General features: G+C 33.4%; 4 protein-coding genes across 17 annotated transcripts in view; 3 read left to right on the plus strand and 1 right to left on the minus strand.

The window, feature by feature from the left end:
- Positions 1-13,927, minus strand: part of LOC141404013 (phosphatase and actin regulator 1) — a 553,592-nt gene that overhangs the window by 372,889 nt on the left and 166,776 nt on the right. The gene's annotated exons all lie outside the window — the stretch shown is intronic.
- On the plus strand, positions 873-1,350 carry LOC141402792 (uncharacterized). Its single transcript, XM_073984745.1, has 2 exons — positions 873-920; positions 1,007-1,350. The coding sequence occupies exons 1-2, from the start codon at positions 909-911 to the stop codon at positions 1,259-1,261; spliced, it is 267 nt and encodes an 88-aa protein (XP_073840846.1). The 5' UTR covers positions 873-908; the 3' UTR covers positions 1,262-1,350.
- LOC141404019 (uncharacterized) lies at positions 8,141-8,610 on the plus strand. The gene is made up of 2 exons (XM_073987214.1): positions 8,141-8,235; positions 8,318-8,610. The coding sequence occupies exons 1-2, from the start codon at positions 8,224-8,226 to the stop codon at positions 8,570-8,572; spliced, it is 267 nt and encodes an 88-aa protein (XP_073843315.1). The 5' UTR covers positions 8,141-8,223; the 3' UTR covers positions 8,573-8,610.
- On the plus strand, positions 11,500-12,042 carry LOC141404018 (uncharacterized). The gene is made up of 2 exons (XM_073987213.1): positions 11,500-11,594; positions 11,685-12,042. The coding sequence occupies exons 1-2, from the start codon at positions 11,583-11,585 to the stop codon at positions 11,937-11,939; spliced, it is 267 nt and encodes an 88-aa protein (XP_073843314.1). The 5' UTR covers positions 11,500-11,582; the 3' UTR covers positions 11,940-12,042.

Genomic DNA, 13,927 nt, shown 5'->3' on the forward strand with positions numbered 1-13,927 from the left:
ACAAATATCAAAGTTATAGTGGTTTAATTGTGACAAAAAACGCATTAAAAACAGGAAAATGCTTTTCCTCGCTCTCTAGGCTGCGTAGATGATACGAAACAGTGTAATTATTTACTTTTAGCAAGAACAAAATTACATTAGCTTTCCATCGGAAACCAATGAAATCTGTTGAAAAATAGATGAGTTATTCCATTTTTTTCTGTTTTCACTTTTTGGTTTTTTTTTTGCATATTTTCTTTTATAGAATATTGGTACCTTGTGCGAAAGTATTAAGTAGCAAAATTACAATTACAATCATACGCACTAAGGTACCAATCTTTTATAAAGGAAAACATCCTATTCAGACAACTTGGAGTCGAATCGATTTTGTCCAAATTTTGCACACAGTCATATTTCTCTCAAATTTAAATCAAGTTCACATTTATCAAAGTTAGTCCTTGTGATTTTGATTAAAACGATAAAAAATCCTCCAACTAAAATTGCTGATTGGAAATCATATAACCAATTCTAAAAAAGGACAAACATAGCTAAAACCACGCTACTTACTAACATATCCGGATCATAAGAAAAATATATTGAAGCAGCGAAAAGTTTAGAATCCACATGACAATCTTTCCAGTACGTGCTGTTATTGCCCACATTACTGACTGAACACAGCTTTGCCATAAATCATGATTCATGAACAATGGCTGGCTGCCTTACCAACAAATGTTTGACCTTAGGGCGGGTGATGACCATACATGTATGTATGTTTATATTAGGTTTTAATATCAAAACAAACATTATTGGAATAGAAAATTATTCACAATTTTTGCTAGAATTATTTTAAAATAAAAGCCACAGTTTGTTAATGAATGGCTATCAGTTCAATACGTTCTGCAAACAAACAATAAACAAAATAATTCAATATGTTCAAATTCGTAAGTATCCTACAGAATCATTTAATACCTGTCAAAAGTTAAATGTTTACAAAATCTAACCATACAATTAATTATCCCTCATACAGTTCGCTTTGTGCTTGATGGCTGTTGTTGCCTTGGTTGCTGCTAAACCCGGCATTGTTGCTCCTTTGGCGTACACCGCTCCTGTAGTAGCTGCTGATCCTTACACAGCCGCATACACCACAGCTTATGCCGCTCCATACACTGCTGCCTATACCGCTCCTTACTACTCTGCCGCCTATACAACCCCCTATGTTGCTGCCCCTTATGCTAGCGCCTACACTTATCCTTATGCTGCTTCCTACTTGTTGCGTAAATAGATTGGATACGAGGATTTGAAGAATGATGAACCGAAATTGTTTTTGTTACATATATTTGTTAATAATTAAATAAAAAACGAAAAAAATAATAAAATATTATGAGCTATTTTTAATGAAACAAAAATACGATAACCATTTTATTTCTCTACATATATGCAGTGTTGCGCATATCAAAAGCAACAAATCAAGGATTACGCATTAATTCAAATTTTTGGATCCGTTACAATTTTTTCAAATGTCTTATTTTGTGTCGGTTGTTCTTTGTTATGTACAGAGAGCTTTCAACAAGTTGTTTCTGACTTTTTAATTGGATGGGATAACAACAACAATATTGACTGATCCTTGAGAATGAAGAGCTCAAAACAAAAGCAACAAATGAATATCATTAAAAATCTCTTTTGGTTTAGTTTGGCTTTTAGGTCAGAAAATAAAACATTTTTTTTTTTGTTTTTATTTTATTTTTATTCTTCCAACACCGATGATGTTCGAAATATTGGAAGAATAAAAATAAAATAAAAACAAAAAAATTGTTTTATTTTCTGACCTAAAAGCCAAACTAAACCAACAGAGATATAAAGTCCAAAGGTACACAAAAATTAAATCAAATATCTTTAAAAATTGTAGTGTTATCGGTTTTAATTAGCTGTACTTTTGATTTAAATTTGTTTTTTTAAGGGTATTTTAGTGTTATTTTGGGAAGAATTTGCGTTTGTTATCCTAACAGGGTTGTATGGTCAAATACCATACATAATACGATTAAATCAAAATGGGAAAAACTAATCAAATCGGTGGAAAAACAGTTATGACATTTTTTGTATTTTAACTTTTTGATTTTTATGCAAGTCCGTCTGTGTGTGTGTGTGTGTGTGTGTGTGATAACACTGTGGCACAAAATGGAACTCAAAGTCTGGGGGGTGTAAAATTTCTTTTGGAGATGGTTCAAAAATCGGGTTTAATGTCGGAATATCCGGTTCAAAAATTGAGATAACCGGATCTATCCTCCAAGAAAATTTTTTATTAACGTGTTCATCATTACAAGAGCTATTTGTCGTAAATATTTCAGAAGCACCCCAGATGTCTACATAAGGAATAACCAATTGTTATGTCTACATACCTATACATAACAAATAACGAATATACAGAAAAACCAAACATTGTTTAATTCTGAACCAAGTCCGAATAAATGTCAAAAATGACAATGAAAACGGGACAAAATCGTTTAGTTTTCAAAGAAAACCGTACCTAAAATCTTCTGAGCAACATTTTTGTGGAATATTTGGATGCTAAAAAATCTCATCTTGTGGTACTTTCACTACGGTTCAAGAAATAAAGGATGAAAAGGACACGAAAGGCATTGAGTTAGAAGAATGAAATGTTTTAAAAAAAGATTCGTCAATCGATTTCACTGAAGACATGTCACCTCAAAACGAAGCTACAACAACGCCAAACAGAGATATGGAGCTTTTTTCCAAAGTATTATACGGAAAAAATCAAAAATTTCAACGCGCGATATCTCAGAAACTTGACCTATGGCGAAAATTTCCTTTTGGGTTCTTATTATACTCATCAAGAGCTATCATCTCCAAAAGAAATTTTCCACCCCCCAAAAATGCTGCTGCACAGTGTAATCACTCTAGCATTCACAAAAATTGATATAGGAAGTTGAAAGGATGCATTTTTTGTTTGCGGACAGGTCAAGTCCCAGAAAATCGAATTAATGCATCAAAACCCCTGCAACAAATTTTTGTCAACTTTTATTTTATATTTATTTATTTATAAAATTTATGTTATATTTAATATAAGATAAATTGGAAGAATAGAATAAGCAACTTAGGCCATCGTCTAAGCTAGCACAGTGTTATAGGAAATATAAAGATGCAGATACAGTGAAGGACAGAAATTAGCACCAACAAGTAATAAAGTGGTGAACTGGACATAGGTCCACGTTTGGGTAAAGGCCCTTTTAAGGTACCTACCGACTTTCAGTAGTTTGGGGATTTAAAGCTAAATTTTCTTACCAAATTAGGTGTAATTTGGTATTTGGGGTTCCCAGTGGACACACAAATTCTCCACCAAAAATTGCGAACATAGGTCTACATTTTGATATAGCCCCCATATAACCGTACCGACAGATTTTGGGTATTTTGAGGATTTAAGCTATTTTTCAAGACCATTTATCAGCAAGATTTGCATCTATTTGCAGCTAAATTTTGGTTATTCGGAATCTAGGGAGTCCAATTTAATTATTAAAAAAATAACTGGACCGAACCTCGGTGGACCTTTGTAGTTATCCAACAAAAGTATATTGCACTAAAAACATACAAAAAATAATAATTTTTGAAAATTTATTGCTTTATAACTATGTAACTTCAGGCCCAAACATTTTATTTTAATTTAACATAAACACTCCCCTATCAATAAAAAATAAACTTTGTTTAGTTTTATTACGAATTTATTTAACAATTAAACAAATATGAGATCAGGTTTTTAGCAAAAATTTTATTAAAATCTGATCCGTCAACATTTCTTGCACTTGACACTGAATAACTGAATGAATATTTACAACAACAAAAAAGTAAAAACAAAATCTTAGTCAGCAGAGTGTCTGTAATCGATATAATGGAAAACATTTCGCAATTTTATACTTTGATTTTTTGACTTTCGCGCCGCTAGATCAATGATTTCGTTCTCTGTGGGTCGTAGAGAAAATCTGATTAGACAGAAACTCGTTTTATCACAAAATAAAACTTGAAAAATGAAACTTTACACCTGAAATTTGTCCGCATGGGTCCACGTCTTCATATAGCCCCCATAGAACGGTACCTCCCGATTTCCGATAATTTGGCCTCAACATCACACTTAAATGGCTGACATTTTGTATAAAGTCTTCGTTGGGAGTATAAAACTTTCCACCTGAAATTTGTCAGTATAAGTCCTCGTCTTCATGGAGCCCCATAGAAGGGTACCTTCCGATTTTCGGTATTTTGAAATTACTGAAATTTGAAATTACTGAAATTTGGTATTTAGTCTTCGTTGGGGGTGTACAACTGTCCACCTGAAATTTCTCGGTATAGGTCCACGCCTTCATACAGCCCCCATAGAACGGTACCTCCGGATTTCTGGTATTTTGAAGGTTTTGGCCTCAATATCCCGCCGAAATGGCTGAAATCTGGTATTTGGTCTTGATGTGTGGTATTAAACGTTTCTTCTGAGAGATTAAAACAAAAAAAAAACAAAACAATTTTGGCGAGTTTTGTTTTTATTGACTAACCAACCAATCACCACCAAATAAACCAGAGACAAGTTCTGCTGCTTTTTATAATGCTTTTATTTTGTATTATTCTAATTTACCGTTTCCTTCTAATGATTTTCACTGCTTGTTATCGTCTTGTGAGCATAGCAGAACCATATGTACATACATGTTGAGTCTATCAGCACTAGGTTGAGATATTAGATGTTGCCTTTATATTAAATAAATTAAAAAATTGTAGATGCGAACTATATCGTACAGACGATCACTTTTTTTGACACCAAACGCACTGTAGGTGGTTGGTTTGTTAGTTGTTGCGACGGTGGTAGTTAAGCGTAAAGCGTTTAAGCTGTTGTTGTTTGTTGATACTGTGTCATTGTGATGGTGAGACGATGAGATCATTCAAAAGAAAAAGAGAACAAAGCATTTGCCAAACAAGAGAGGAAATATGAGAGCAAATAATGGGAATGTAGGGAAAAATAAGAAAGTGATTTTGCATTTCATGAAGATCTTACATACTTTTGAAAAAAAATAGTGGCTTTCGGATGGATATACGAAACTGCACATGTATTTTATGTGAGTTACCTATACAGTATGAAAAAACTACATCATGAAAGAAAATATGTAAAAAAACCCAAACAAAACTGGGTACCTAGTGTGGGATTTCACATATACAAATCTCAGGTATTTTAGATGTTGTTAGTGCTACTGCTAGACAGACGAATATTAATTAATATACAACTGCGAAAAAATAATAGCACCACCTCTTAAAAAAATTGGTTTTGCGGCATTTTTAATGTCATGTGCGAATTTTGTTGACCGTTTCATGCGATTTTCGAACGAAACGACTCTAAGGAATATAAAAGTAACAACAATCGCAATTGTTTTCGACACTTTGTAAAAAAATATAACTAGTTTAACAAAAACTCCAAAAAGCAGACGCAAAAAATAATATCACCACCACTGTAAATTTTCTTAAAATGATAAAAATTTGACAAATGTTTTCACTTTATTGCATCAAGAGAAACAAGTGCCTACTGATTTATTGTTCAGTTGAATTCGATAGTGTGAAACAACAAATATAAGCTACTCCAAAATATAATCCGAACAAAAATTGAAGGAAGACCCACTAGAGGAAGAAAGGAAATGATATGGATTAATAACATACAGGAGTGGACTGGTATCCAAGATGTTGGGAATCTTCTCAGCGAAAGCCGAAACAGAGAGTCATTTGCTGAGATAATTAGAAATTTATAAACACCAAAATGAAATTTATAATGTAACAGATGTAATATGTATGTATATAATTGCATTGATCGCCAAAATTCGAAAAACGAATAGGCAAATAAAGAAGAAGAAGAATTCGATAGTAACGCCTCGGGATAGGCTTGGTATCTAACAAGCGGATTCTGGTATTGTTCGCAGGATTATTCTTAAAGTACCTCTAAATAACTATCCAAAATGATTTTCTGATCTTTGGTTTTGATGCTGTAGTTGCCTTATTGACCTAAGCTAACACTTTGTTGAATTTTCATAGCCTAGGGACAAAGCACAACCCTAGAGAATGGCCATGGAACTTCTAAACGACAATTTCTTTGACGTTCTCCCAGATTATAACCCAGTTTACTACTGTTCATATCCTTTAGGAAGGACCAAACTAGTGCCATCTTATTTTTTAGATGAAATAGAGTCATATTTTCTAGGATTTCAACGATAATAAGTTAATTCTTTACAGTTTTCTTGCCATGTATAGGGCTTACGGTTAAACAATCCTTTCATAATGGTTTTTGCTATATATTCTTGGTTCTATTCAGAGTTTTTTGAGAACATAAATATTTAGAACCACAACTACATAAAATGTTGCCCCACAGTTCGTGTTGCAAATGTAAAATTTCATTGTGACAATTATTCGGCTCTGTATCGTGTACTCCGTTAAAATTATGCCGTTTCCAGGAAATGTGTTCTTTTAAATAATGTTATCTGAGATATTTTCGAACTTTTTGTACTGTTTCCGATACAATATGTTCCTTTTATAGCCTTCTAGAACCCTTGAAATAGTACCTTTTTGCGTTTCAGATGAAAATGTTGACCTGATGTTATGTCAGGGATAAATTAATTCCACTACTTTACGTATTTTCTTTACATCTAATAGCGTTATGAATCATTTTCTTAGATTTTCAAACAAATCTGCCAACTTATCTGTAAAACTTTGCTATCAACAGAGGTGTTGTTCATTATTTTTGCACTGTAGGCCCTTTTACGACCTATTTTAATTTAAAACATTATATTTTTTTAATGTGGAATGTCAAAAATGAAAATTAAAGTTCAATAAGTCAAACAAAAGTCGTCATAAAGGGTCTTTGTTTCAATACAAAGAACTAAGAGAACTGATGAGTCCAAGGGGCGTTGGACGAAACTAGTCTTCTCTGCCAACCCCTAGAGTAATCAATTTTAACTACATCACACTTTAAACTTGTTATTTTTAAATTTGAAAACAACAAATATGATATTAAGTTTGACTTACCTACCTACAAATAGTAAGTAAAACACACATCTCAACAAAACTGCTAAAAGTGAATGTAAAATATTTTCTATAGAAAATTTAAGTGGTGCTATTATTTTTTTCGCCTCTTTTTTGATAATTTTTGGTTAAAGCTGCCAAAAACAAATATTTTTAATAATTTGAATATAAATTTTAATTTTTTATAAAAGGGGACACCTTAGGATATGCACCTAACAACAACATTAGTGGAAACAACAACAATCTTGATTGTTTTTGTAGTGGCAAACAAATTGTTCATGGTGGTGCTATTATTGTTTTCGCAACTGTATATATTTATACCTTACATCATAAAACATTTGTATCTGCAAAATAATTATAACTTTGCTATTTCAACTCGATATATAGTCTAACTAAAGAAACTAGGGGTGGGCAATCTACTTCCAAGTTCACTGTCCTAGTTCCTGAACGTATGAGTGATTTCCTACAAACGTACGTAGAAATCAGTGATACATATTTTTTTATACAAACGATGCGATCGATTGGAACTAGATTCTTTAATTGAACTAGATTGGCCGACTTTACTGGAAATCTATTCTAAATTCTCAAAATATATAATTGTTGACTTCACTTTTACATCAATTGTGTTTAGCTTCAGAAATTCGCGAAAGCTCTAATCCAAGCCGTCCTCATACTGAATTCTTATTGTATTTTTGCTATTGTGACCTAAGGAGTTTATTGAAAATGTCATACAAAAGAACTCCCAGTATTCTAAAGGTAGCAAAGTGGTGAATAAACGTAACAAGAATTATGCTATATGATAATTTTTTATCACTGAATGGAAATAAAGAGAAAAACGTAATTTAACTAAGGCATCAACGAGTTTAGAACACACATAACAAGCTTTTGCAACGTGCTGTTGTTGTCCAAGCAGCAGGCGAACACTAATTCGAATATTTTGGCAGGTCAGTCACATATCATGAACAATGGTTGCCTTACCAACAAATGTTTGACCTTAGGGCGGTTGATGACCAAACATGTATGTTCATATTAGGTTTGAATATTAAACACATCAAAGCAAACCAATATAGAAAAACAACATGATTCAGAATTCTACCAAACAAAATATTTTTAATAAAAACTGAAAATCTTTATCGAATTGCTATCAGTTCAATAAGTTCTGCAAACAAACAATAAACAAAACAATTCAAAATGTTCAAATTCGTAAGTATCCTACAGAATCATATAATACTTGTCAAAAGTTAAATGTTTACAAAATCTAATCATACAATTATCCCTCTTACAGTTCGCTTTGTGCTTGATGGCTGTTGTTGCCTTGACTGCTGCTAAACCCGGCATTGTTGCTCCTTTGGCTTACACCACTCCAGTAGTAACTGCTGATCCTTACACAGCCGCCTACACTGCCGCTTACGCCGCGCCATACACTACAGCCTATACCGCTCCTTACTACTCTACCGCATATACTGCTCCCTATGTTGCCGCCCCTTATGCCAGCGCCTATACTTATCCTTATGCTGCTTCCTACTTGTTGCGTAAATAGATAGGATTTAAGGATTTTAAGATATTTGAACGAATATTGTTTTTGTTTTTTCCTGTTGACTTAAAAAAAAAACGAAATAAAAAATACTAAAAAGAAACGATAAAATAATGAATTTAAATTTAAAATTTTTAATATTTAAACGTAGCAAAATAAGACTACAGTACAGCAGATGAAGGAAAAAATAATAAAAACTCACTAAAGGTTTATATAGTTTTACGGACGGACTGTAAGGCAATTAGGGTTATGACTTTTTGACCATTTTTCTCAAAAATGATTTCCTGTAGCAGGAATGAATGAACTTTTTCCTTTTAATGACTAAACTAACATTTATTCCATTTAAGTATTAAAGAAGGTCACACAAAAACCACTTTGATTATTTATTTTTGAAAAAATTTGATGCAATGAAAAATCTCAATATTTTACAGATCATTGGTGGAGTTTTTTTATTGGGATAGCTGTTACAATTTTTTTTTTTCAAAATTGTCTGGCTTAATCCCATTGTTGTTGTTTAAATTAAAACCACTTATTTATTAGTGGAGAAAGTTCGGCTGGCCAAGGGGTAAGGCAGGGAAGACTAGTTTCGATTCTCGCCACAGGATCTCATCAGTTCTCTTGTTTTATTTAAACAATTTTTTTATTAGTGGGGAAAAGTCTGCGATGTTTACTTTCGAATTTCGCCGTTGATTTCCCTTGTTTTTTTTATTCCTTCTCTGTTGGCGAACCAAAAATCAGCTGCAGTATGGTGCGATCTTCTGACATATACATTTCAACATTTCGCAATATGGAAGACACAACCGAAATTCAACACCATTGTTAATTACACTTTGAATAAATGAACACTTTGAAGAAATGAACACAAATGAATAAATCAATTCCAACAATAAATACTCTTTGAGGGTTAAAGAAATAGTTCAGATACTGTAAAATATGGAGTAAATCGATTATCTGTATTTGTATTCCTGTGTTATACGGGGACTACTATATATGTCAATTTCTGGCCTAATAATGAAAACTCGTATATTTATCGTCAATAATAGTTTTGTTTTCTTGTTGGAGAATACTCCAGCATGACTTATACACTTTTACATGCGCTCAAATCAATTGTTTGGAGTCCTTTTTCCACTCCCATTGAAACACCTCCAAACGTGGTTTTTGAACGCTTAAACAGCACGTTCTAGCGATTGCCGTTTTGTTTCGGACTCAAATGCATAATTCCATGGTTTATCACCATTTTGGAGCACCGCGATCGTATTTTTACGAAATTTCAAGCACCGATCGAAAAACCTTTTTTACGGCCAAGGGTTCATGAAATATCGAATTTAAGCTGGTGGAAGAAATGTCCAAGGATGACTCTATCTCACAGTATGCCACATGGCATCCTTGCACTGCTTCAATGTTTTCTGGCTCAACGGCCGTTTTTGAACGATCTACACTACCTTCGTCTTTGAGCGGGCGTCGGCCACGATTAAATTCAATAAATCAGCTTTTCACATCGGTTGGTGCTTCATCGCCATGCAAAGATTTAATTTCATCGATGCTCTCTCGCCGTGATAAACCACGTCGAAAATTGTGAAAAATGATCGAACGAAAAAGTTCACAGACAAATTTATTTTTTCATCTTACTGTAACCAACGCAACTTTTAAATGGAAATGTAAAATGGGGCTACACATAAACGTGGACCTATTTTTTAATGCATTGAAGAGAAAAAATTTTAATATATACCAAATCGTTTGACAATTTTAAAGCAAAATTTTCAAATTACTCCAAGTTGGGATACCCATTATACGAAAAGGTGGACCTTTGTTGATGATTTTTACATCGATTTTTTTCGTTGGAAAATGTTACTGGGACCTTCTACATAAGTTTTACCGGGCGTACTGTGAGCATAGGGAAGACAAACAGACGCACACGTACACTGTAGGAAACATAGTGTGGATTCGTTCGGTTAAGTCATTTGTTGTTGTTTATCACAATACAAGCACACTATTTAGACTTTACTTGTGAGGGTGATCTATACTGGTTTAAAATCATACAAATCAATTTTTTCTTTCAGTGTAAAACAAGTTTACAAGTACAGGAACACACATACGAGTATGTAGCATGTACTAACTTAATATGAGGGCTACCAGAAACCGCTGTGTATATGGTCCATATTCAACACCATATTACCCAGGAATATAAGACTTATTTTTACAAAAATTTAATAGTCGATGACATTAACATTAAAAGTTACTAGTAGGATCCTCTAAAGTTTCCCAATTGGCACTGTAGATCGTTCATTGAGCTAAAAACAAATAGGCCTGCACTCTATTCTTTGTGAGAAGAAGTCTTTCCTTGTCCCCGAGTTGTTGTAAAGTTGTATTTTTTACACTTTTATATCTTTCTTAAAGTTAATCTTTTTCAAGGTCATACGAAAGCTGCCTAAGGTTAGTCGTAGAAAATTCATATTTTTTCTTTTGTTATATTTCCTATTAATTATTGAAATATGTTTACGTTCGTTTTCCCCCTATCACTGGTTTTACAATGAGCCGGCAAACTGCCGAACATGAATGGAAGCAATTTTGTTGGTACGTGCTGCTGCGTAGACTATTGGCTGACATTTTGTGTGTAAACACTTAGCCAACACTCAAAACAACACAGTTGAGGCAACTGCAAAACTGTCTGCTTCCTCAACATAAAATGTGACCTTGGCGTTGGTGACATATTCGTGTAAAATTTGCATTTTAACTAAAATAAGCAAAACAAACACACAAAAATCGTAACATCTAACCATGAAGCCAAAATACAAAGAACCCGGTGCCAGTGACATGTCCGTGCCCAGATTTGCATATTGCCCAAATTAAAATATGAAAAAAAAACGTGAACAAAATCGGAACATTTACACACAAAGCCAAGACACCAAGAAGTACAATTGCCAACAATTATTTGGGTATATAAAGAAGAAATCGTTAACTAGTTGTTATCAGTTCAATAAGTTCTGCAAATAACTAAACCACCAAAAAAATCAATATGTTCAAATTCGTAAGTATAAACATACATAATTCTAATCGAGAGCATTAAATTAAAAATACATATGTATAACATTTGTTAATGTGAACATTTGTATTATAGTTCGCTTTGTGTTTGATGGCTGTTGTTGCCTTGGCTGCTGCTAAGCCCGGTATTGTTGCTCCTTTGGCTTATACCGCTCCCGTAGTTGCTGCTGCTCCTTACACAGCTGCCTACACTGCCGCTTATGCCGCTCCTTACACTGCTGCCTACACCGCCCCTTACTACTCTGCTGCCTATACTGCTCCATACGTTGCCGCTCCTTATGCCAGTGCCTACACTTATCCTTATGCTGCTTCCTACTTGTTGCGTAAATAGATAGGATTTAAGGATTTGAAGGAAAATGAACGGAAATTGTTTTTGTTAACATTTTGATAAAAAAAAAACGAAAAAATAAATATAAATTAAGAACACTTTTTTATAAAACCCAAAAACAAGAAAGCTTTCATTTCTTCATTGATCTGAACTGAAGCACAACCAGAGATGGTCTGTATGATGTTTTTTAGGTTTTCGACGGTCAGAAAGATGTAAACGTCGAAAAAGTCATATGGGTATATGAAAACGTATAAAAAGTAGAAAACGTCATAAACCTCAAAAAATTTATGTTACCACCATATTTTTCACTTAATACTAATTCTAATAGCCTGACCTTGTTATTGAAGAGCCTACGTACCTTTTTTTGGAAATTAGACATATTTTTATTATACCCTCAGCCTTTAGGCTAAGGAGGGTATATGGTAATATTCAAAAATGTTTTACAATCGTTGAAGTTAAGGTTCACCATTTAATAAGTCGCGAACTGTTAATATATTTTATAAAATATGAATATATTTACATGAACTGAAGTGTTTTAGCCACGATCTTTTAATATGGACCATAACAAATAATTTTCGTGGAAGCTGCGTTGGTGGTAATATAAAAAAATGGGTAAAAATGTGTTGAAGGTAGCAAGCTTTTTTGTGTTTTTTCTTGATTTCTGGTCAAACAAGGGAAAATTCAGACCTGAGCTCAAAGAGAGGATTGAAGAATACCCCTTGGGCAATATGATGCTAATGTGTGACTTCTCGATATATACAGTGCATCCCTCTTAAATCGATGCTGACATTTTGAAGTTTTGAAATCGGGGTTTTTTGAATTTTTCTTATAATTGGAGGGCGCAACCAGATAATGACCTAATCTATTTATTGGATTGTAGAACTCGTGATTCCACGTCGTTTGATGTATATCTCATGAGTGTGCTCCCCACAGCTCTCTAGTAATAGGAGTCCAAAGTCGAATTTTTGGTGCGTAATTTTTCTTTAAAAACCTATTTTTTGGCTTCAAAATTTACAACTATTACTCAGGTACCCTTGAACCCCGCGTGATTTTAGTTTTTTTCCGCGCCGGATTCAATGAGCCCTACCGCGATCGAATCTATCCACTAAAACCGCTGATATAGATACCCTGAAAATAGGAAAATAAGCAAAATTTTATTTTGACTAATCCGCATACTTAACCGCGATTGCCCTTAAATTTTTTACATAAATGGAATCCTTTATGCACGATTATAATATTTGTCAAAAAGGTGTGTCATGAATTTCAGAGATTCGGGAGTAGTATTCGTATTTAACCAAAAATAGAATCAGGTAGCACATCCGCGGTTCTTGACGAATCTGTAGATAATTTGTCTTATTGACGTATTTTTAACAGGGGGTCACTGAAATCGGATGCGCCTTATAATCATATGAACATCGCGTTATTTTTACCCACATGAAGCATTTTGGTGTAGTAAGATGCAACTGATGGCACACTTTTGCGGTTAAATGAAACATGGAAAAATGCAAACATATTGACAGAGATGCACTCGCTCTATGCGAAAAGCACATGCGCCTCAACTGATTTTAACTATTTCGCGCGTTATACGGTTTTTAACTTTTATGTTTTTTCTTTGATTGTAATATCAATATCACTCTTTATTTCCTAATTCTATTGCTTATCACACTATGCAAATATACTTTCACGATGATAAACTATTTTCCTTGAAGAGGTTTTAGCAAAATAATTCAGGTTTTGTTAGGAAATTTAGCGAAATAGTAGAATAACTCCAAAAATTTTTCTCAAATTTTTCGTATTAAACCAAAAAATATATTCTTGAAATAATGTTCCAACAATAAACTTTTGTCTTTTGTTGTAGCTGCAATATGCAATTTAAAATCCTAATCAATAACATTTTGGTCTCACATTTTTCTGGACATTGTCAAGATTCTGTACGTATTTTTAATTTATTTTTTAGAGATTTTTATGGACTCTGAGTAAGAATAAATAAA

Source organism: Musca autumnalis, unplaced genomic scaffold (assembly GCF_047663935.1).
Source record: "Musca autumnalis isolate F117 unplaced genomic scaffold, ASM4766393v1 scaffold_4, whole genome shotgun sequence".
Taxonomy (NCBI): Eukaryota; Metazoa; Arthropoda; class Insecta; order Diptera; family Muscidae; genus Musca; species Musca autumnalis.